Here is a 26069-nt window from a genome sequence, read left to right as displayed (position 1 = left end):
CTTATCAATAAGGTTGAGGTTACGGATATGAAAGTGGGTAGGATGATTGCAGGTACTAGTAGATGGGAACAATGGCAGGAGGGTGTCCACAATGAGGAAATCAAAGAAAAACTGGGAATGAACTCTATAGATGTAGCAGTTAGGGCGAACAGCCTTAGATGGTGGGGTCACATTACACGCATGGGAGAAGCAAGTGAAACGTCCACTTAGAAAAATTTATGAATTACTGTGCTGATAAACCTCTTACATTATTTGATTTTCAAACAGCTGACCAGAACTGAACGTACTCAGACATTTCTCTCTTTACTTGTTCTGATCATGACTAAACTGACACACAATATTTTTAGCGCAACGCAATCTGACTTTCAATAATCCCTACAAAGAATGGCCCTGACTAACAATAACCTATACCTTTCATGAATCACTTACCTCACAAAAATCTTCGTTATTCGAACTACTGCAATACAGCGAGTGCCAATACTGCCAGCTAAATAAAAGATTCTAACTACTGAAGTCACTAACTACTGATAGGCATAGTTAGCAAATGAAAGATTTTGATAAAGAACAAACAACGTTTTTACCTTAATAGTGTTCAAAAGTCATTATATATCAGTTCATGACATCCAGTCTTACAAATTTACTGTCTCTGATGGACACACGTCCAGATCATCGGCTGTCAAAACTCCGTCATCTTTCTCCCCACATCCACCACGGCTGGCGGCTCACCTCAAAACGCGCAACGCTACGAACTGTTTACATCCAACTGCCCAACACAACAATGGCGATTATTCCAACAATGCCAACCAGCCACAAACTGCACACAGGACAGCCAGTGATTTTCATACAGAGCGGTAGGTGACGTTACCAACATAAAAACCTAAATAGGTAATGTCTGAGTACGTTCAGTTCTGCTCAGCTGTTTGAAAATCAAATAATGTGAGTCGGGGTAGACCAAGGAGAAGGTACCTGGATTCGGTTAAGGATGATATTGAAGTAACAGGCTTAACATCAGAAGAGGCACCAATGAATAGGGGATCATGGAGGAATTTTATAAAGGGGACAATTTTTATTTATTTATTTATTTATTGTTCCTTGGGACCAAATGAAGGAGAAATCTCCATGGTCATGGAACGAGTCAATACATGAAATTATAACACGATAGTAGAAACAGATAAAATGAAATATAAAAAACATATTCAGGCGACAAGTCGTAAGTTTAAATAAAGAAAATCAACAATGTAACACTGGAATTTACTTAATTTTTTAGCTCTTCCAGGAGCTCCTCGACAGAATAGAAGGAGTGAGCCATGAGGAAACTCTTCAGTTTAGACTTAAAAGACTTTGGGCTACTGCTAAGATTTTTGAGTTCTTGTGGTAGCTTATTGAAAATGGATGCAGCAGAATACTGCACTCCTTTCTGCACAAGAGTCAAGGAAGTGCATTCCACATATAGATTTGATTTCTGCCTAGTATTAACTGAGTGAAAGCTGCTAACTCTTGGGAATAAGCTAATACTGCTAACAACAAACGACATTAAAGAAAATATATACTGTGAGGGCAATGTCAGAATTCCCAGACTATTGAATAGGGTTCGACAAGAGGTTCTCGAACTTACACCACATATAGCTCGAACAGCCCGTTTTTGAGCCAAAAATATTCTTTTTGAATCAGAAGAATTACCCCAAAAAATAATACCATACCACATAAGCGTATGAAAATATGCGAAGTAGACTACTTTTCGTGTTGAACTGTCACTTATTTCAGATAATGTTCTAATGATAAATAAAACAGCATTTAGTTTCTGAACAAGATCCTGGACATGGGCTTTCCACAACAGCTTACTATCTATCCGAACGCCTAGGAACTTGAACTGTTCCGTCTAGCTTATAATATGCCCATTCTGTCTGATCAAAATATCGGTTCTTGTTGAATTGTAAGTTAGAAACTGTAAAAACTGAGTCTCACTGTGATTTGGCATCAAATTGTTTTCCACAAGCCACGAACTTATTTCATGAACTACATTATTTGATACTGTTTCAATATTACACACAAGATCCTTCACTACCAAGCTGGTGTCATCAGCAACCAGAAATATTTTTGAATCACGTGTAATACTAGAAGGCACATCATTTATATAAATAAGAAACAGCAGTGGCCCCAGCACCGACCCTTGGGGAACGCCCCACTTACCAGTGCCCCATTGCGACTGAACATCACTACCGTATTGCGGAGAATTACCTTCTGCTTTCTGTTCTTAAAGTAAGAGGCGAACCAATTGTAAGCTACTCCCCTTACAATGTTCCAGACTGAACGCTGAAAGGCATAATCAATCTTAAATGATGATCGTTTACACCATCTAACCTCCTTCATACAGTAGATTCTAGCCAAAGATAACGTAACCTCCTCAATCTTGCTAAAGCTGACGAAGCTGTCGGCCGATTTTATTGGACGACCTCTGTCTGGCGACCGTTGTCGGTGCCACAGTGATCGCAGGCTGCCGTGTCGCCGTGTATGTGCTGAAACGATTATTGAAGTGTGGACGGCCCCGCAGCTGTGGGCCGCACTCAACGCTGGGACCACAGGCTGCAGGCGGCGGCTCGCAGCTGGTGGCGGCGCGCGGCGCGGCCTTCGCTCGTGTCCCGACACGCCGTGCATTACGGAGTCGGGCAAAAAGCGCCCAGTCCCGATGCGGCCGCGATTTTCCAGGAGGGGCGGGGCAGCGGCCGGTCGCGTGTGGCTGGTGTGGGACACACAGGCGCAGTAGTAGCGCGGCGCGGCGTAGTAGCATAGCGTAGTACTCCGGAGTAGTAGCGGCCGCGGCCGCCGCGCTGCCGCGGAGTGGGACGAGTGACCGCGGGGGCGGGGGAGGAGGGGGGGGGGGCGCAGCGCCGAGCGCGGCCGACCGCCGCCGAGGCGGGCCGAGCGGCGGCGGCGGCGCGGGGCCGCGGCGGGCCGGTCAGAGCTGGCTGGTCGGGCTGGCGCGCTGCACGACAAGGCGCGCCGCTCTGGCTCGCGACGACTCGGGCGCGACGCTGCTGCCGGCGGGGGCGGAGCCGACGCTGTGGCTGCCGCCTCTGCTGCTGCTGCTGCTGGCCGCCGCGCCCGCCTCCGCGGCGGCGGCGCGCTGCGGGGGCGGCGGCGGCGGCCCGGGGGCGGCCGCGGCGGCCGAGCTGGGGGCGCGCGCGCGCGACGCCTCCGTCGTCGCCGAGGCCACCCTCGTATCGTCCGGCCCCGTCGCCGACGACGGGCGCTACAACGCGACGCTCAAAGTGACGGCGGCGCTCAAGGGCGACGCCGCCTCGGTGCGGCAGCTCCACCTGCGCGTGCCGCTGTGCGCCGGCGGCGGCGGGGGGCGGGCGCCGCGACGCCGCTCCAAGTTCCTCGTGTTCGGCGAGCCGGTGGGCGCCGGCGTCGGGTTGCGACTCGTCGGCGACCCCGTCGCGCTCAACAGGAGGAACCGCGCCGCCTTCGTCAAGGCCGTCAAGGACGCCGTCTGCGCCGCTGACGGTGAGTAACACGCCCGCCTGCCTAGCTGCTGGCGCCGGGTTCGCACCCCGGTACCGCTAATAGTGCGCTGCGAGATTCCGTCGTCAGCGTTACTAAGCGATTCGACGTTACGTCGCTTTTCTACATCGCAGTAGTGATACTCTCCACAACGCCTTCGGAAACACGACGACGAGTGTTTGGCTGTATCCTGTGATGCACCGCGTCCTCCACATTCTACTTAGCGAGTGGAGACTCAGTTAATAGTTCAGCCGTCATTTCCTTGGACTGTCACCAAATACGCTAGCGGGCGCTGGATCTTGTTATTTACAGTAAACCAACAGTATCTGCCGGCGTTGACCTCAGTGATTCATGGTGAAAGAAAAACAGTGTTTCGTCGACGGGAGTACGTTTCGCAGTGGCAGGTGCTCGGATCGCGGGCGCGCCCTCTCGCGCATCCTGCGCAGAGCTCGGCTTCTCGGAAATCTAGGCGAAGCGCCCGTCCTGTGTCTCCAGTGCGTGTGTGGCTGCTGGGTGCGCTTCTGGGAACATCACGTGCTTCTGTTGCGAAGCAGTGCGAACTAGGGGCGCCTCCGACGACGATGCTGCGCCACCAGACACACGAGTGCTGCGGGAGGCGACGGAGGAGTTTTGCGCTCTCTGGTCACCGACTGCTGCATTCGTAAGGCATTAATTGTTGGACCGTAGCCAACGGGCACCTTCGTACACGTCAGTCGCTTTGATCCATTTGCTGCCAAGTTCTTCGCGACAAAACTGTTGAAGGAGCCCCGTATGAAATTGTTCGCCCAAGATGCGTGTACTTTGTGACGGCATGTCTGACATTCCAACTGACTTACCTCCAACAGCTTTCTCTTCTGACTCCGAAACGTTGGCACTCCACTTCGATCGAACGGACGACACACGCAACGTTCATGATTTCAGAAGAGCACCGACAAATAAATGAATTTTATGAAGACAAAGGGCAGGCCAACTTCGCTGGAATTCTTGGCCGCAAGGTTTTCCATTTTACCAGGAGCATTAAAATAAATTTCGATGCTATAAACAGTAAGGTATCGTGACTTTAGCTGCCAATGTTCTTTGGCTATCAGCTCGTCGACAGGAATATTTACAATATTATCTTAATACTACTCTTTCAGGCCTATTACGTATGTAGGTCGCCCAGTGGGATCACACAAAAGCGAATGAAACAATTTAAAAACTATTCCTAACGAGCGATCAACATACTTCAGGAGTTGAGCTTACGTTTCGTGTACTTAATTTTGCCTTTCATCGTAAGATACACTGCAGAGGAAACCGTGACAACAAGTTACTATGAACTGCACACGACAGTATGCCTAAATGTTAGGGAGTCGTTAGTGTGATCAGCTTTTCTCGTATGCGTTTTTCGCTGTAGTCCTCTGCTTTCATATTTTACTCAAACTCTCGGCTGTCAATTTGCCAGAAGATTTCGACAGGTGGTTCGTGGCGGCGCAGTGAATTTCCGGTGAAAGGCGCGCCTGCGACGGGTTGGGACTTGTCATATGATGCCGACGGCGGCTCCCTGCAATGAACGCTTTAAGCTCTACGTGTCATACTTCTCCGTGTGTCCCCGCGATGGAAGTTGAAATGTTTGACCTACTGTACATCGTAATCGCTTCGTGCTCATTTTTCTCTAGGCTCTATTTCTCATTTAGGCGCACGCTAGTGTTAGGGAAAAAAGGGCTTCACTCCAAATCGGTATTTATCCGTGAAAAAGATTCTTCAAACCTCAGTATCAGTACAGAAGCTCGAAAACCCCGACACAACATGCAGAGTTATCTCTTGTATCCTAGAAAGTACTGTCAGCCAGTAATGGGTAGTTTGCGGTGGTCTTGAGTCGATAGAACTTTACTTCTTGATTCGCTCCGATAAAAGATCGATAAGATGAAGGAAGTGTCTGTAATACTAATTGCTATAACGATAAGACTTCAGTGCGCCGCGTACATTATGTAATCCTCGATAAAATTAAATGTGCTGCTTTCATTTCCTAGTCTAGAGTATTTGAGATTTTGTGAGGTAACGTCATCTTGTGGTCCGCTCTGAGTGGTGTCGAGTTCCTCTTTAGCAGTGCACCTGGTCGCTGTTCTTACGATATTGCCAACTGTGAAACTCAAAGCATTTACAGCTGTAAAGTGCACACTCATCTGACCTGAGACAAGGAACGTCATCTTCCCTGGAGATGATGGTGCCTCTAAGAAACGTCGCTGTTGATTATTACAATTATGAAGTGATTACTTCATGGCGTTTTATTGATTTCTTTGGAAATGAGTTCTCTCCTCATAATGAAGGGGTATCGATAGGAAGAGAGACGCTTTATTGGACGTATATCTTAGTCTGTCAACAAACTATAGATATTACTTTCCAGTAAAACAAAAATTACGCATGCGGGAAAGATGCAAGCATTTTTTTCGTTCTTCTAGAGGTACCTTGATAAGTACTCCATTCGCCACGAAGAAGAGCAACGGAGGCGTTGCGTTTTCAAGTTACAATCAAGTGATAGCAGAATGTAGTTGAGGTCGAGGCCATGCCAATCTGAGCTCTAGCTGACAACGGGAAATGTTTCTGCCGTTCGGTTAAGGAAAGCAACGTGGCGAGAAAGAATGACGGAGAATACGGTTTACTCTGCGCCGTAATTAATCTTAATTCTCTGTGAACGGCATCTGCTCGAAAATATATCTGATTTCGTTATAGCATAGTAGTTCCTGAAATTCCATACGAATTTTTAACGATGTAATTGGCTGCTACTTCGAAATCAGTTTGCACTGTTAATCATGAACGAGTATGTGGAATATACCAGTCTCGCACCCTCCTTATGGGGTGATTTCTCTTAGTAAGCAGACAGAGATGTTTCCGTTACTCTATTGAAAATCTTTTTAAAGAGTTAAACTCGCCTTAATATGTTTCATCTCAGCCATAGGATTATATTTACGTGCAGCAAATAACGGAAGCGAACAAACGATGTCAAGGCGCGGTGAACCAGAACTTTCCAGAACGCCGACAAGTGAACTCTGCGCACATGAGACGAAATGGAATTTATGCAGCGTATTAATAAGACAGGCTGGTTTCACACCTAGCAGTAAATAAACTGCAAATCCATATATTTTAACAGTCCTGAATTTATGGGAATAATATTGGGTAAAATTTGTATTTACACACCTAGAAGTTAATTTCATTTTTAATGAATTTCCATGTAAGGTAGCCCCTCTTATTAACACTGAAATCGAATCAGTAAACACATGCCAACTGCTCTTTCCCTATTTCCGAACGGAACGCATCAATAGCTATAATTCACTAGAACGGAATATTAGATTAAAATTGTGTTACATAGAGGCTATAGTTTAACTGATAAAAGATACAGGGCATATTAAGTTATTGCCTCCTTACGGTTAATGCAGTAAATCTCAAATATTTGTCCACGAATGATGCCGTCAAACCAGTCCGTTGAGAGTTGTACAGCTTCTCTTCGTTCATGTTTAACTAAGAATGAAACCGCAAATTGCGATTATGGTTCCAGGTGTGCTGTACAATATTTCAGAACAAATGAAAATTTATGCTGCACTGCAGTACAGCATTCATGTTTAGTTTGAGTGGAAAGTCGTATGTGGGGCCATCTCCCACGACGCTTTCCCATATACCTGCATACGTAAATTTTATTTGTTAATCCATTTATTTACCAAGGTCAGAGGTCTTGAGATCTAACTGTTTACATTTTAAAGGCAGACATATTTATGTGACAATTACATTTCATGAGTGTATATGAAGCATTAAGTACTAGTTATTCATTTGGGTTAGCTGGGTCCTCGTTAAGCACCATCGCATTTGGCAGCGAGATTCACTTTCCTTTGTGTCCAAAATTACTTCATTCATTTTAAGTTGGTTTGTTTGCAATAACAGTATGTCCTACGCGCAGCGTGCCTTGATGTGAATTGTTCGTCTGGTTACATCCCGTTGTTGACACCTTTTTACGGAAGATATCTCTGTCCTAAGCGTCTTGGGGTACGATTCCCAATATCTGGAGGGTTTCTTTTGTGTTTGTAAACTAGGATATTGAAATATTGGATTTTTATTGAAAAAAAAAATCGTTTCAGTCAGCCTATGTACACCTATTCGTTTGAGATGATTATAAAATCGTGCTTCTCAGGTCTGTGAGCTTTCTTCTTTCCATAAACTTTTTGTTCTATTTTTTTTTTAAATTCCGTTCTGTTTCATCGAATTCAGTATATGTGTATTACAATAATTATATTAATTGCGCGGTAGTAACAGTAACACAGCATGAAAGATTGCGAAGAGAAGGAAAGAAGAACAAAGGCAATAAAAAAAGAAAGAAAAGGGAAAATGGAGGCAGGATGTTAACGTGTCTTAGAAAGCGAATAGCATTATCGATACGGAAGGTTCAATGCATAAGGGTCGACTGAAGAGGGACACAAAAAAGAAACCTCAAAATTGGGAAAATATGTAACTTACATTGCGGAGCAAGTCGTTCCTTTAGGCGGGTGCTTACAACAGAAACAATACTTGTGCCACGAAGGACTGACAATAACGCAGAATTTAGTGACCTGGAATTTCGGAAATGTTTTTGGTGTACATATGCCGCCCTTGAGGATATACAGTTTGATAACCGTGCCTTCGTATTATAAGAGTCCGGATACTTTTCAGTAGGTAGGTGTAAAGTTGTCATAGAGTGATGTGTCGATAATCTATGTTACAAAGGAATCTGGCACGACGTCAGGGACCTGGGATTTGTTATTGACTTGACCTTGTGTAAGGTGTTACAATAATAGAAGACTGTTAAACATTAGCATCCAACCATTATTAGGTCGACGTCTCGGGAAAAAGCATTTAGTATTACTGCGAAAAACGCTGTGACGCATTCACCTCACGGCGCATATATGCAGTTTTTTCCCTCTAGTTTGAGAAGCCTTTCGGTATTTCGGAGGTACGGAAAGGGATTTCTGTATTATTTCGATCGTCTTGACAATATGTTGGAGTAGGTGTGAACTGATGTGTCACTGATGCCTGTAGGGATTTGTTTGCAGTTTAGTGGGGTTCACAGTAACTAATATTTTATTCAGCCAGTCATGGAAACCTAAGATATTTCGTAATTGATGTTTACAGTGCGGTTAGAATTTCTAGTTTAGCTGTCAGACAGAACACAGGTGACAGTTACAGATGCTTGCTAACGCATAGGAAAACACTGAATATTGAAGGACACCTGATGTTAAGGCTGTCCGTTGCTTCTTTTACGTCCCTTCATTATATACAACTGGCGCCCAGTAAGATACTATTCAAACAAGAAACTAACAATTCTTTTTTAGTCTGTGTAAAAAATATGTCGTAGGCTTTGCTGAAAACTAGAAGGCTCACTATAGCTGTCTGTTGCAGATTCATGGCTAGTTTCATGTAGTCGACCACTTTTATGAGGGCAGACTAGTCACTAAAAATATTTCAGAAACATAATAATGAGTTTAAAATAGTTATTCGTAAATATTCAGGCAACGGCTCCGGCTCTTAAGCTAGGTATTCAATCGCTTTGAAATTGGTGTATGAAGAGAAAGTGGCATCGTTTCGTAAGAACAATACGATTAAACTTTATTTGGTGGAGGTTTTATTGAGCCACACTGCATTAAAATGGGATTATATTGGTCTTAAGTGAATTATAGATAATATCCTTCATAGCAGGCAGTGCTGCATCGATGATAACTATAGTCTCGCGAATGCTAATATTGTCGTTCCATGCTGTAGTAGAATGACTCCCATTAACTATATATTTTACTGTGTGAGTAGCGTCATGTTTAAAACAGAACTTGTAGGAAGCGTTTTCGTCGACTTCACGTGTTACAAAGAAACCATCGTTTAGATTCTTATGAGAAATACGAATTTATGATATGATCAAAAACTTTCCCCGTTCAAGGATTAGCAATTTATCCAGAAAATACTCTTTCTTTCGTGTTGCCTTATTTAAATAATAGGGGTACAGCGTTACCGGTGGATGGGGGGGGGGGGGGGGGGGTCTTACTGTCTTGGTACAAGGGTAAAATTCTTCTATTGAACAACAACATCATTAACGTACATGTGAGATTTCTGTTTTTTGGGAGCAACAAACCGCCTGCAAGTTGCGTGCCAGTCATGACGTTTGTCGCCAGTCAGAGGAGGGGCAGGCTTTCCACAGATCTCTAAACACACGGCGTGATTATGCAACTCAATAAGTCACTCTACGAATTTCGTAGTGTAGCGGAAGCGTTTGTTCCTTTCGATTTTGTTCATCGTAAATGACATAGGGCATCTGCGACCGTCGTCAGAAATTTTATTAAATCGGCTCCAGTTGCATACGAATGCACATACTGAGACGACCGATTTCCACTCGTGGGTAATTATCAAGTGTTATATCACAACAACAGCCGTGTTGTGGACCACACTGTTCAGGATACATTGCTGAGTAGGCAAATTGTTATTTCTCCAACATACTAGAGAATTTTGTTATCCGCTGGAAGCCTGTGTGTTTGTGTGTGGGCAGGGGGTTCTCTTTTTTTAAGTGCTTGCTCTTTGGGCAGTGAGTGAGTTTAAAACAATACACCGTGACCGGGCAGAACTGGCTCTGATTGGTGGAGCATGGTGCTTAACAACATTGACAGACAGACAGTGTCGAACAATCGTTTACGGTTATAAGCGAAAACAAATTGTTAAGGAGGAAAAGAACGTCACACCCCCAGCTATGAAAGCGTCTTTGTATTTAGATATCAATGCAATTTCAGACCTAATTAGATATCCTACTTCGAGAGGATGACGTATAGCATAGACGCTGTTTCCTGCACTTAAACCTTTTTGTGGAGGAACAATTTCGAAATTTTCGCCCACGACTGCCAATTACTACCCTCCGTGCGTGATGATCACATACTGTAACTTGTTGACACCCCTTCCTAGGGGTGATACTTCCTCAGAGCCAACAGTTTCTCCTTCACTGAGGCGTAAAGCACACACTGAAGCAGCGCATGTTTTGTGTACAGTGATACACTTACAGTAACACAAAAACTGGAATATCTTTTGTAACAAAGAAAGCGACAGCAAACTCCAGCGGTCATACTTCCTGCTAAGCAAAATAAAAGGAAACACTGAGGATGGTATAACAGGACCGAACTTAGTGGGTTTAATAAACAATATGAAACAGTGTTTTGTTCAAGAGGAAATCACCGAATATTTTTTAACGCTTCAGTCTGTTGCAACACACATGTGTATTGCGATCTGATGGTGGTGGTTACTAAATACGAGCTGCCACTTAATACGGAAGCGTTGTCTTTGACCACTCATCTAGAAAATCACTGTAAAATATTTCGTCTTTACACACGTCCCTTTCCTTACTATCACGGTAACGTGAATTTTCAAACTAGGTGCAATATGAACTACTAGAATCATTTGCTTGCCATTAGAGTTTGTCAGCCAATTTCTACAGCCTTGGCGGCAAATGAACTGTTCGGTCGGGCTCAGCCGCGATATACAACGTCGATTTCGCATGCTCAGATGCACCTAGTTGTTCTTGCGGGAGCGCCTATGCAGTCTGCGAAGTGAGCAATGAGCTATTGTGTACAGGTCAGGTCCGCGTCGCAATTGCAGAACCTACGCCCCTGCGGCCAGCGAACGAGAACGAGAAATAAGGCAATCGGACCAGGATCTTATATCTCATGACGTCGCATTGTTCCGCCCGTTTAGACGCAAGCTTTTGACGCGGACCCCATATTTCCTTTAGCAGAATCACTCCGGAGGTCACCGTGAATGCGTCGCAGCTCTCGCAGGCTGCGTGAATACAAAGCTGTTGCAATGTGGGCCTATCTAACGTTTATTCAAATATGCGAGCTCCCATGAATAATCAGTTTTCGTACTTATCCATATTTCTGACCTCTGAGCTCGTGATTTTATCTGGAGGTGATAATCCATGTTTTCTGTTGAGCTTTTGAGACTGTGTCGTCGCGCTACTATAATACATAATTTTAAAGAAAAACTTTGCGTAATGTCTGTTTATTCCTTGCTTTCAAGCCAAAAATTACGATAACAACCACGACAATACCACAGAGTAACAATACCTACGCAGCAACCGTAGCGGACCTCACATTTATTTACTAACGACGGGGAAATGATGCTCATTTGTAGATGCTGTGGATGCAAACCCAAATTCGTCGGAGAACAACATACTTCTAAGAGGTAAATACCACAAACTTCTTATTACAGTTATCCTGCTGCTAAGAGGCGATTAGGTGATGGTTGGAAGCATGAAGTCATAGGGATAGTTTGTGTGACTGTATGGCCATGAAGTCTCGATCCATTCCTCCCTCTTCCGCCCCCCGAAAAGTGATACATTCACGTAACACGAATTCATGTTTATGACACGCGTAAAGCTGAAATACTAAACACCTTTTTCCAAAGCTGTTTCACAGAGGAAGATCGCACTGCAGTTCCTTCTCTAAATCCTCGCACTAACGAAAAAATGGCTGACGTCGAAATAAGTGTCCAAGGAATAGAAAAGCAACTGAAATCACTCAACAGAGGAAAGTCCACTGGACCTGATGGGATACCAATTCGATTCTATACAGAGTACGCGAAAGAACTTGCCCCCCTTCTAACAGCCGTGTACCGCAAGTCTCTAGAGGAACGGAAGGTTCCAAATGATTGGAAAAGAGCACAGGTAGTCCCCGTTTTCAAGAAGGGTCGTCGAGCAGATGCGCAAAACTATACGCCTATATCTCGGACATCTGTTGTAGAATTTCACAACATGTTTTTTGCTCGCGCATCATGTCATTTCTGGAAACCCGGAATCTACTCTGTAGGAATCAACATGGATTCCGGAAACAGCGATCGTGTGAGACGCAACTCGCTTTATTTGCTCATGACACCCAGAAAATATTAGATACAGTCTCCCAGGTAGATGCCATTTTCCATGACTTCCGGAAGGCGTTCGATACAGTTCCGCACTGTCACCTGATAAAGAAAGAGCCTACGGAATATCAGACCAGCTGTGTGGCTGGATTGAAGAGTTTTTGGCAAACAGAACAGAGCATGTTTTCTCAATGGAGAGACATCTACAGACGTTAAAGTAACCACTGGCGTGCCACAGAGGAGTGTTATGGGACCATTGCTTTTCACAATATATATAAATGAGCTAGTAAGTAGTGTCGGGAGTTCCATGCCGCTTTTCGCGGATGATGCTGTAGTGCTCAGAGAAGTTGCAGCATTAGAAAATTGCAGCGAAATGCGGGAAGATCTGCAGCGGATAGGCACTTGGTGCAGGGAGTGGCAACTGACCCTTAACATAGAACAATGTAATGTATTGCGAACATGTAGAAAGAAGGATCCTTTATTGTATGATTATATGGTAGCGGAACAAACACTGGTAGCAGTTACTTCTGTAAAATATCTGGGAGTATGCGTGCGGAACGATTTGAAGTGGAATGATCATATAAAACTAATTGTTAGTACGGCGGGTGCCAGGTTGAGATTCATTGGGAGAGTCCTTAGAAAATGTAGTTCATCAACAAAGGAGGTGGCTTACAAAACGCTCGTTCAACCTATACTTGAGTATTGCTCATCAGTGTGGGATCCGTACCAGGTCGGTTTGACAGAGGAGATGGAGAAGATCCAAAGAAGAGCAGCGCGTTTCGTCACAGGGTTATTTGGTAAGCGTGATAGCGTTACGGAAATGCTTAGCAAACTCAAGTGGCAGACTTTGCAAGAGAGACGCTCTGCATCGCGGTATAGCTTGCTGTCCAGGTTTCGAGAGGGTGCGTTTCTGGATGAGGTATCGAATATGTTGCTTCCCCCTACTTATACCTCCCGAGGAGATCACGAATGTAAAATTAGAGAGATTCGAGCGCGCGCGGAGGCTTTCCGGCAGTCGTTCTTCCCGCGAACCATTCGCGGCTGGAACAGGAAAAGGAGGTAATGACAGTGGCACGTAAAGTGCCCTCCGCCACACACAGTTGGGTGTCCAAACTATTTATCGTCCATGTTTCACTTCCATACATGGCTGCACTCCATACAAATACTTTCAGAAACAACTTCCTGACACTTGAATCTATACTCGATTTTAACAAATTTCTCTTCTTCAGAAATCCTTTCCTTGCCATTGCCAGTCTACATTTTATATCCTCTCTACTTCTACCGCTCCCCAAATAGCAGAACTCCTTTACTACTTTAAGTGTCTCATTTCCTAATCTAATTCCCTCAGCATCACCCGACTCAATTCGACCACATTCCATTATCCTCGTTTTGCTTTTGTTAATGTTCGTCTTATATACTTCTTTCAAGACACTGTCCATTCCGTTCAACTGCTCTTCCAAGTCCTTTGCTGTCTCAGAATTACAATGTCATCGGCGAACCTCAAAGTTTTTATTTCTTCTCCATGGATTTTAATACCTATTCCTTTACTGGTTGCTCAATATACAGATTGAATAACATGGGGGAGAGGCTACAACCCCATCTCACTCCCTTCCCAACCACTGCTTCCCTTTCATGTCCCTCGACTCTTATAACTGCCATCTGGTTTCTGTACAAATTGTAAATAGCCTTTCACTCCCTGTATTTTACCTCTGCCACCTTCAGAATTTGAAAGAGAGTATTCCAGTCAACATTCTCTAAAGCTCATATTACATCGTAAAACGCTGCTAGCTCAGTTGTGTAATCTTTGTCCTCCAATTTGTGATGCTCCTGATGGTGCTACACATTTTTCTTTAGTGTTAAACTTTCATAATCGTTGACTTTGGCACGTCTAATTGGTTTTTTACACAACAAGTTGAAGCAGTCAGAATTCTTTCGATTGTTAATTCGCTGTATAGCCTCACGTCGTCGCCATGTGCATTATGCATCCACAAAGTTTCCAGTTATAATAATTGCGAAAGGGTTGTGCACGAACTGACATCTCGATTATAACCCTTAAATGTTCGATGGGGCAGGCCGCGGTGGTCTCGCGGTTCTAGGCGCGCAGTCCGGAACCGCGCGGCTGCTACGGTCGCAGGTTCGAATCCTGCCTCGGGCATGGATGTGTGTGATGTCCTTAGGTTAGTTAGGTTTAAGTAGTTCTAAGTTCTAGGCGACTGATGACCACAGATGTTAAGTCCCATAGTGCTCAGAGCCATTTTTTTTTTTTTTGTAACCCAATGTTTGCTTGCTCTTGCGGTATTGGATTTTGAAATTTTCGAGCGAACTACTGGTGCACCTCTAGACAAGAGAAATGACGCAATCCGACACTTACAACACCCACACGTTCTTATTCAGGAAAAAAAAACAGACCCACGTTACCAAGAACATGGATTATACTGACGTGACAGAAGAATGGAATAGCGATATGAGCATGTACAGATGGCGGTAGTATCGCGTACACAAGGTATAAAAGAGCAGTGCATTGGTGGAGCTGGCAATTGTACTCAAGTGATTCATGTGAAAAGTTTTCCAGTGTGATTATGGTCGCACAACGGAAATCAACAGACTTTGAACGCTGAATCGTAGTTGGAGTTCCACACATGGGACACTTGATTTCGGGAAGGGTTAGAGAATTCAATATTCCAAGATCCATAGAGTCAAGAGTGTGCCGAGAATATCACATTTCAGACATTACCTCTCATCACGGACAAAGCAGTGGCGGACGGGCCTCACTTAACGACCGAGAGAAGTGGCGTTTCCGCAGAGTTCAGACAGGTAACACTGGGTGAAGTGACAAAAAAAATAAATGTGGGACGTACAACGAATGTATCCGTTAGGAAACTGCGGTGAAATTTGACGTTAATGGGCTATGCCAGAAGACGATCGACTCGAGTCCCTTTGCTAAAAGCATGACATCACCTGCAGCGACTTTCTTGGGTTCGAGATTATATCGGTTGGAACCTGGGCGACTGGAAAATCGTCTCCTCGTCAGCTGAGTCCAGATTTCAGTTGGTAAGAGCCGGTGGATAGGATTCGAGGGTGGTGCAGAGCCCACGAAGCCATTGACCCATATTGTAAACAAGGCACTGTGCAAGCTGGTGCTGACTACACGATGGTGTGGGCCGTGTTTACATGGAATGGACAGGGTCCTCTGGTTCAGCAGAACCGATCGTTGACTGGAAATAGTTGTGTTCGGCTACTTGGATACAATTTTCAGCCATTCGTGGACTTCATGTGCACAAGCAATGATGGAATTTTTTCGTTGATGACAATTCGCCATGTTACCGGGCCACAGTAGTTCGCGGTTGGTTTATAAAACATTCTGTACAATTCGAGCAAATGATTTTGCCACTCAGATCGCCCGACAGGAATCCCATCGAACATTTAAGGGACACAATAAGTGGTCAGTTCGTGCCCAAAATCCTGCAGCGGTAACACTGACGCAATGATGATCGGCTGTAGAGGCAGTATGGCTTAGTATTTCTGCAGGGGACTTCCGACGACTTGTTAATCCCATGCCACGTCGATTTGCAACACTATGCTGGAAAAAAGAAGGTACGACACGATATCAGGAGGTATCGCATGACTTTTTCCACCTCAGTGTGTGACGACGTATTACGTAAAAGCATTCATTATTATTTGAAAATTGATCGAAATTCTATGACCGTCCTATATTTATGAGACGACCGGTAGGTAAATTCAGTAATGTGAGGTATACTGCCAATCAATCCACTGAATGTATATACTTTTCGAGCAACGTTCCTATCCAATAACATTTAAACATGAAAGTCTGAATCATTTCCTTTGTACTATTCAATTTTGCAAATCATTGTCCCTACTTTACAGTAGTCACCAAATTTCTACGACAGGGGTGAATGATTACGTGCGCTTAATATTTTAGTTTCGCAAAGGAGTTGCAAAGATTAAATGGACTTCACCAAAAAGTAAAAACGGAATAATTTAGTACCTGAAAATATTTCAAAGTCTCATAAATCGCTACTTTGCTCCAGTACACAGCCTAAAAAATAGTGCTGGATATTCCTTCTTTTCGCACAAAAATAGGGAAAACATCGGCATTTAGCGATGTACTGACGTTCAAAATCCGCGGGGCGTTTTCCGACAAACCTTACGACGTACCATAGTCTACGGCTGTTGGTGTAGCTTGGAGCGACTTCTGAAAGCGACGTCATTGCTACAGGTTCTAGCGGCCTTACACGGTACACACGACTAAGGATTCAACTGATGTTTTGCATTTTGTTAATTTGGGCTGAATGCCAAAATTCTGTATAACTCAGAGGGTCGTAATGTAAATGGAAGCCACTCGTGGGACGACTGGTCTGTTTGAACAAAAACCACTTTCATAATGCATTTATTAAACCCGACTTAGGGGAAGAGAAAAGTGCTAAAAACAAGAAAAAAATTACTAATATAAAAAATTGAACAGAATGTCATGCTGGTGTGTATCGGTCGACTGCATTTGATCTGGGAAACACGAATCTGAAATCAGGTACTGCTAGCGCGGTGCGTGATGTGAGGAAAACGATCGGAAGTATTCTCTCTGATCTTTTAACTAACTTGTTTCAATTAAAACATCATCCTATATGGGAAACTTGGCCGTGCTTCGAATAAGCTGACTCATTTGTTTCAAAAGATGCTTGTAAAAAAGTGTCTGAAACCAAGAGATGCAATACTTTCTTAACAGACGATTAACTCCTGGATTTTGGCTTTTCACAAAGCGTTTTATTTCACTCCAAATAAAATACGCTTATCAAGACCAGCCACAGTATGACAACTGCTGGAGGAATGGCAATAAGGCTAGAAAGGAAATTTCGAGTAACTTCATGTTACGGTCGAAAGTGTATGTTACGTTACGTCACAACACACTGTTAATACGAGGAGATTTAGGTTGAAGAAACAAACAGCTTTCGGTCAGCAAACAATAGACCAAAGATATGACGATTACCTGCTGTCAACCTTTGAACAGGCAGCGAATTCAAGAGAGTTACATCAGACAGTTGTCCTCTAGTTTTTTTCAGAATTTTCTTGCGCAACGTTGTTAAGACCTGTGATTGAAGCTCTTAAGTTGTCGCGCACTGTGTGCACTCGCGGTGCCGAAAACGTCCAGTGACGACCGTCCACACGTTCTTTTCCCCGCGGCGTTAGGCACGAGGGAAATTAATTTATTTTCCATATCGCCACTGGTGGTGAAACGTGTGTTTCGTATGTGGTACTGGTACGAAATAGTAATTCGTGATGCGGTTTCATTCCGGCTTAACTAAGTCAGAAAAATTAAAACAAATGTAGCATCAAAAGCAAATTGTGGAATAAGTATTCTATGACCAAAAGGTTATCTCTTTGATTGATCTTATGGAATTTGGAAAAGAAGAACATTACATCGGAAATACAAAACACATTCTAAAAGGAGCCGCGGCAGACGTCTAGTCATTCCTCTTCTAGTCCTAATCTCACACCCTGTGAGTGCCATTTCTTCCGACCTCTCAAAAACTATGAGGACACATTCTCCATATTCTAGCAAGTTCTGTTCCTCAGCGTACTAGGAACAGTTGCAGAAAATGTGTTCCAAAATGGAAATAACGCGGTTACGAAGCAGTGTCAATATATTGCCTTGTTCTGTGTGGGAGGGTCGTGACATAGATGTTAGGCTGCACCCGTTTGTTATGGCCTATAAGTCTGTTTATCACTACTATTTCCAAATTATGGCTCTTACTAGCAAGAAACTTTGTAAAGGCGAGATGTGCTGTCGAGTTGTTTCTAGTATTTCTAACCTTTTCCACTGTTTATACAGTTCAAGGATTTACAGCAAATACACTCCTGGAAATGGAAAAAAGAACACATTGACACCGGTGTGTCAGACCCACCATACTTGCTCCGGACACTGCGAGAGGGCTGTACAAGCAATGATCACACGCACGGCACAGCGGACACACCAGGAACCGCGGTGTTGGCCGTCGAATGGCGCTAGCTGCGCAGCATTTGTGCACCGCCGCCGTCAGTGTCAGCCAGTTTGCCGTGGCATACGGAGCTCCATCGCAGTCTTTAACACTGGTAGCATGCCGCGACAGCGTGGACGTGAACCGTATGTGCAGTTGACGGACTTTGAGCGAGGGCGTATAGTGGGCATGCGGGAGGCCGGGTGGACGTACCGCCGAATTGCTCAACACGTGGGGCGTGAGGTCTCCACAGTACATCGATGTTGTCGCCAGTGGTCGGCGGAAGGTGCACGTGCCCGTCGACCTGGGACTGGACCGCAGCGACGCACGGATGCACGCCAAGACCGTAGGATCCTACGCAGTGCCGTAGGGGAACGCACCGCCACTTCCCAGCAAATTAGGGACACTGTTGCTCCTGGGGTATCGGCGAGGACCATTCGCAACCGTCTCCATGAAGCTGGGCTACGGTCCCGCACACCGTTAGGCCGTCTTCCGCTCACGCCCCAACATCGTGCAGCCCGCCTCCAGTGGTGTCGCGACAGGCGTGAATGGAGGGACGAATGGAGACGTGTCGTCTTCAGCGATGAGAGTCGCTTCTGCCTTGGTGCCAATGATGGTCGTATGCGTGTTTGGCGCCGTGCAGGTGAGCGCCACAATCAGGACTGCATACGATGGAGGCACACAGGGCCAACACCCGGCATCATGGTGTGGGGAGCGATCTCCTACACTGGCCGTACACCACTGGTGATCGTCGAGGGGACACTGAATAGTGCACGGTACATCCAAACCGTCATCGAACCCATCGTTCTACCATTCCTAAACTGGCAAGGGAACTTGCTGTTCCAACAGGACAATGCACGTCCACATGTATCCCGTGCCACCCAACGTGCTCTAGAAGGTGTAAGTCAACTACCCTGGCCAGCAAGATCTCCGGATCTGTCCCCCATTGAGCATGTTTGGGACTGGATGAAGCGTCGTCTCAGGCGGTCTGCACGTCCAGCACGAACGCTGGTCCAACTGAGGTGCCAGGTGGAAATGGCATGGCAAGCCGTTCCACAGGACTACATCCAGCATCTCTACGATCGTCTCCATGGGAGAATAGCAGCCTGCATTGCTGCGAAAGGTGGATATACACTGTACTAGTGCCGACATTGTGCATGTTCTGTTGCCTGTGTCTATGTGCCTGTGGTTCTGTCAGTGTGATCATGTGATGTATCTGACCCCAGGAATGTGTCAATAAAGTTTCCCCTTCCTGGGACAATGAATTCACGGTGTTCTTATTTCAATTTCCAGGAGTGTATTATCCTCCCAGCACTGTTTTGCGTAATGAATATTTAGGGACTGTGTGGAATTGTCGTAGAATATTATTCTACGTAACAACAATGAATGAATGTGTACAAGGAAAGTAGACTTCGTGATAAATGGGAATGCAGGCTTTCTCGGCGAATTGCCTTCATGAAGCCGGCCGTGGTGGCCAAGCGGTTCTTGGCGCTATAGTCTGGAACCGCGCGACCGCTACGGTCGCAGGTTCGAATCCTGCCTCGGGCATGGATGTGTGTGATGTCCTTAGGTTTAAGTAGTTCTAAGTTCTAGGGGACTGATGACCTCAGAAGTTAAGTCCCATAGTGCTCAGAGCCATTTGAACCATTTTTTGCCTTCATGAAATATTTGCCTGAAGACGAAGCCTAGGAAACTCGTCGAAACGTTGCGACAACAGTACGCCACGACTCGGCTGATAACACGAAGAGATTTTATCAAAATTCTGATATTTGTCACAACCACATGCTGATACTGTTGATTTAAAATATTGATGTGATGTACAATATGATTTTTCAAAATGGACTTGTACAGAGTCGGCTGTCTGATAAGAATAACTCTTTTTACTGTAAGACTATCATCGTTATGATCTGCTATACGGGAATTGAGAAGTGCTCCAGTCCAGTGAGACTTCGAAAACCGATGTCGCTAATTCGAATATCACATTTGAGATAAAGACCCAGTTTCGCGTTTCGGATCGTCTCGCATCGACGGCACCAGAGACGTGAATAAAAACACTTGCTAATTGTTCTCGGAAAAAATTTTCGGCTTCCGCTTGTTTCCAACTGTCTCGTACCATGAACAATCGCACAACGGCCTACACTTGCTATACGAAAAGGAAAGTTTGCATTGAAAGATGTAGTCAACGAAACTCATATTGGATTATGCATAGTTTATACTTACATTAACATATGTCAGATTCTTTCACTGTTGGTTGTAAAAGTAGAAGTAAAGATACCTTAATGAGGTTATTGTTTCTAGCGAATAAGGACGGAAGCAGTGGACTATGATGCTTAATCGGGAAGATGAAAATCAAGCATGCAAATAGTTCCTATTTTTATGAATTAAGTATCTTGTTTTGTGATATGGCGTTAGTATTGTCACCAACAATATTTCATAAAATTTAATTTTATCTATTGTTAAAATGCGTGCTAGTGTTGCAGTGTAGAATTTTTATGCTGCTAGCAGGACAAAAAAAATTCTGTATTCGTATTTCCAAACGTTTCTATTGCCAGACAGTCGTTATATTGTGACGTTACGAATACATAGGTCACTAAAATCGTTCTTTATTATTACATAACGAGTTGCAGCTGATAGGTAACTAACACCTCCTATTTTGTCATATATAGGCATTGTTGGAGACCGTGGCTGTTATATAAAGTGAATTGTTGATGGTGTACAGCAACCAGCCATAAATTGGTTTCAGGTTACTTTATTCAAAAAGTACCGTTACTACGGTAAAACTACTGTCACATCGTAATTAACATTTTATTTTCAGTATATTGACATCATTTACCGTCTTATTAAAAGAGTGACAGTTATAAGACGGTCTATAACTACGTAATATGGGCGTCGCATCAATCTAGACGGATTTGAAAATGGCGGTAAAGCCAAAAACAGTTTGTCGTGAATAAAGATTACTTATTATAAGCAGCTATTTGGTGCATCTGCACTGACTAGTTTCTCATTAATTATTCTATCTACACATCTACCTCTTCCGAATTCTTCAGAAGCACCACATTTGAACAGCTTCCAATCTTTCTTGCTTGAACTCCTTATGGTCCAAGTCTCACTGCAGAAAGAGGCTCCCCTCCTGAGAAATACTTTCAGGAAAACCTGAGACACAAATTTAAGTTTGATGTAAACAGATTTCTCTTTTCCGCAAACGTTTTACTTGTTGCTGCCCATCGGTATTTTATAGCCACATCTACTTCGGCCACCATCGCTTATTTACCTGTCCAAATATAAAATAACCTAATCAGTTACTTCCAGTGTCTCATTTTCTAATCTAATTTCCTTGGCATCGCCTGATTTATTTGCGCTACATGTGAGTACCCTTGGTTTACTTTTGCTGATGTCCATCTTATAGCCTCTTCTCAGGACATATACAAAGAGTTAGGTGTGTAAGTCCAGATATTTCTAGGTTGGTTAGCACCTCCAAGTACGCAAGGCACAAATGCTTATTTTCCTCAGGGCTGCAGGCCAGGTATCGAAGAGTGGACGCATAGACGCAGAACAGATAGTGCATATAGACAGGCATCGCGCACTTCGTGGCACAATTACGACCACGCAGAAAACGTCAGGTAGTAAATTATATGGTGTGTTTGCGGGAAGACTGTTAGACGCAGAGGAAAAACAGGTTAACAAAAAAATGGTTCAAATGGCTCTGAGCATTATGGGACTTAACATCAGCGGTCTTCAGTCCCCTAGAACTTAGAACTACTTAAACCTAACTAACATAAGGACATCACATACATCCATGCCCGAGGCAGAATTCGAACCTGCGACCGTAGTAGCAGGGCGGTTCTGGACTGAAGCGCCTAGAACCGCTCGGCCACCGCGGCCGGCCACTGTCACCAGCCATAGCTAACTTTTTCATGGAAGATTTCGAAGAACGAGCGTTGAACAGTGCTCCCTTACGTCCATCCTGTTTCTTCAGGTATGTTGAAGATAATTTGGCCACATGGCAATGAGGCACTGCATCAGTTTGTTGATCATTTGAATGGTATACGCCAGAACATAAGACTTACAGTGGAGGTGGAGAAGGATGGGAAGTTATCCTTCTTAGATATGCTGGTGGAGCGAAAAATCAGATGGACGTCTCGGACATTCTGTGTACAGAAAACTGACGCAAACAGATTTATATCTAAACGCAAGTAGTTTTCACCACCCAGCCCAGAAGAGAGCTATGCTGAATACCTTGGTACACAGAGCAAAAACTATTTCGGACAAGGATCATCTCGGCTCCGAGATTAACCATCTGACGACGGTATTCAGAAAAAAATGGATATTCTGATCGTGATATCAGATGTATTCTGGCGAAGAAACCTAGGACGCACGCTGTTCGAACAGATCAAGAGGACCAACACATCGCGCGGCTACCATTCTGCCGTGCAACGACCAGCAAGATCGGTAGAGTCCTGAGCCGGCAGGGAGACAGACCAGTCTTCCGGCCACCCAGGAAGATTAAGGGGATGTTGCGACCCGTGAAAGATAATCTCGGCCTGAGACTACCGGGAAGAGACTACCGGGAATTTACAGCATTCCTTGCGAGCGTGGGAAAAATTGTGTGGGCCAGTCCATAAGAACTGTTGGCGATCGCTGTGTGGAGTATCAGCGTCACCTGCAATACAGGTATCTAGAAAAATCAGCGGTGGCTGAGCACAGTTTGTTAAATAAACATAAGGTTTTATTCGATGAAACAAGAATACTTGCTCAAACTTCAAACTGTTGGGACTCTGTCATCAGGGAAGCTGTTGAAATTAGATTATGCAAAAATAATCCGGATATGCACTCAGCAATGCATGGAAGCGCGCAGTTGATAAAGAAAGAGCGCAGAGGGAGACTTGTTACATTCCTCGCAGTTCTCCGCCTGTTGCGATGGATGGCGCTGCAAGCAACGCTGGATAAAGCGCGGCCGGCCGGGGTGGCCGAGCGGTTCTAGGCGCTACAGTCTGGGACCGCGCGACCGCTACGGTCGCAGGTTCGAATCCTGCCTCGAGCATGGATGTGTGTGACGTTCTTAGGTTAGTTAGGTTTAAGTAGTTCTAAGTTCTAGGGGACTGATGACCTCAGAAGTTGAGTCCCATAGTGCTCAGAGCCATTTGAACCATTTGATAAAGCGCGCAAACAAAATCTATGGACATAGAGGCCGCCACCTCCGTACGCGCCGTTTTCACTGTGACGTCATCCAGCCAATGAAAAGCCGTCCACTGCTTATAAAAGCGGAAGCCTGACCGGCCCACGACTGTCAGTTTTACTTCTGGCGAAGGTGACGGAGGTAGTCATCGAAAGCTCGGGACTTTATCCGAATTTGACGCTGCAAGTAAACAGAACTTTATCTGCAATATTATGCCCTACTAACTCGTTTGACGTTTCTGCGAACATCCCGTCTGTAACCCACTGCATGCGGAAACATTTCTGTACGTAACAAGTTTGTTTGTGTGGCCATCCTCCGCAGCAAGCATATAAATACTTGTTTTGCAAATCAAACTGCCGTTTCCTGTTGCTATTTATTTTATTTAATCCGTACGCGTTTCGCCTTCTACTGTTTTAAGGCATCATTAGTGGTATCTATAATGATACAGTTTTGTTAGTTATAGATTACCAAACAGTTCACTTCGCGATTTTTTGTAAAAAAAGTAATCGATTTGCTGATCTGCATTTCCTCATATCTGGTCTGGAGGTCGCACTACCACTTTTATCAATGTTCTATATTCACCTCTTCATGTTTTCGCCATCGACACACTGTTCAGCATGTTTCTCACTCTTTTCTGTGGTGAACTATCGTTCTTCTGTCACTCGATACAACTATTTCGTCGTACACTTCCTGCTGAATGACCAAGTACACATGCCAAGCAATTCATTATTTACACTAATAGATAAAATAATAGAATAATGTTCGCAAAAAGTGTAAATATAAAAATAGTGTTCAGTGCAGTAATAATAGAACCCAACTTCTTTACACCCACTCAGACGACTGAAACGAAAAGTTAAAACAGTTGTCACCAAAGTTTCAGCCACTCGCTAACAGGTAGTAGAACCACCCCACCCCTACCAAAAAAAGACGATGGAATACGTAATGGAATCGCAATATTTACGCTGTGACAAGAAGTGTACGACGAAATAGTTTTTTTTTCTTTCCTTTACTGTATTTTGATTCCCCCCGAAGGGGGGGGGGGGCGGGGCGTGCTGGCAACAGCTTATTACGCTGCTCTGCAGCCTAAAGACTTTTTAAAATGTAAGGAGAAGTTAAGAAACAATAAAAGCAGGTGATAAAACGGGGACTTAAATTGTAAAACGGCGGAAAATTGGGGAAAGTTAAAACATAAAGCAAAGGGTTGGCAAAGCGACAGTCTGGTTTCTGTTCACAAGAGATATCAAATCACACCCAGCGACAGTATGATGGCCGTTCGCAAGTCTTCGGAAAAGACACACAACACTACGAAATAGTTGTATCGAGTGACAGAAGAACGATAGTCCACCACAAAAAAGAGTGAGAAACATGCTGAGAAGTGTGTGGATGGCAAAAACACGAAGAGGTGAATATACACTACTCACCATTAAAATTGCTACACCACGAAGATGACGTGATACAGACGCGAAATTTAACCGACAGGAAGAAGATGCTGTGATATGCAAATGATTAGCTTTTCAGAGCTTTCACACAAGATTAGCGCCGGTGGCGACGCCTACAACGTGCTGACAAGAGGACAATTTCCAAGCGATTTCTCATACACAAACAGCAGTTGACCGGCGTTGCCTGGTGAAACGTTGTTGTGATGCCTCGCGTAAGGAGGAGATATGAGTACCATCACGTTTCCGACTTTGATAAAGGTCGCATTGTAGCCTATCGCGATTGCAGTTTATCGTATCGCGACATTGCTGCTCCCGTTGGCCGAGATCCGATGACTGTTAGCGGAATATCGAATCGGTGGGTTCAGTAGGGAAAATCGGAACGCCTTGCTGGATCCCAACGGCCTCGAATCACTAACAGTCGAGATGACAGGCATCTTATCCGCATGGCTGTAACGGATCGTGCAGCCACGTCTCCATCCCTGAGTCAACAGATGGCGACATTTGCAACACAACAACCATCTGCACGAACAGTTCGACGACGTTTGAAGCAGCATGGACTATCAGCTAGGAGACCTTGACGCTGCATCACAGAAAGGAGCGCCTGCGATGGTGTACTCAACGACGAACCTGGGTGCACGAATGGCAAAACGTCATTTTTTCGGATGAATCCAGGTTCTGTTTACAGCATTATGATGGTCGCAACCACGTTTGGCGACATCGCGGTGAACGCACATTGGAAGCGTGTATTCGTCATCGCCATACTGGCGTATCACCCGGCGTGATGGTATGGGGTGCCACTGATTACACGTCTCGGTCACCTCTTGTTCGCATTGACGGCACTTTGAACAGTGGACTTTACATTTCAGATGTGTTACGACCCGTGGCTCTACCCTTCATTCGATCCCTGCGAAAGCCTACATTTCAGCAGGATAATGCACGACCGCATGTTTCAGGTCCTATACGGGCCTCTCTGGATACAGAAAATGTTCGACTGCTGCCCTGGCCAGCACATTCTCCAAATCTCTCGCCAATGGAAAACCTCTGGTCAATAGTGGCCGACCAACTTGCTCATCACAA

At 44.7% G+C, this 26069-nt stretch overlaps 1 protein-coding gene across 1 annotated transcript in view; it reads left to right on the top strand.

Moving 5' to 3' along the window:
* LOC126419395 (glycine-rich protein 1-like) overlaps positions 1-26069 on the top strand; it is a 53674-nt gene that overhangs the window by 5328 nt on the left and 22277 nt on the right. The window contains exons 2-3 of the mRNA XM_050086584.1: positions 2552-2661; positions 2809-3507. Coding sequence (XP_049942541.1) covers positions 2552-2661; positions 2809-3507 — 809 coding nt within the window. The remainder of the gene's footprint in view (positions 1-2551; positions 2662-2808; positions 3508-26069) is intronic.

This window comes from Schistocerca serialis, chromosome 9 (assembly GCF_023864345.2).
Source record: "Schistocerca serialis cubense isolate TAMUIC-IGC-003099 chromosome 9, iqSchSeri2.2, whole genome shotgun sequence".
NCBI lineage: Eukaryota > Metazoa > Arthropoda > Insecta > Orthoptera > Acrididae > Schistocerca > Schistocerca serialis.
The sequence above is the reverse complement of the archived record's forward strand: the minus strand, read 5'-3'. Positions and strand labels throughout refer to the sequence as shown.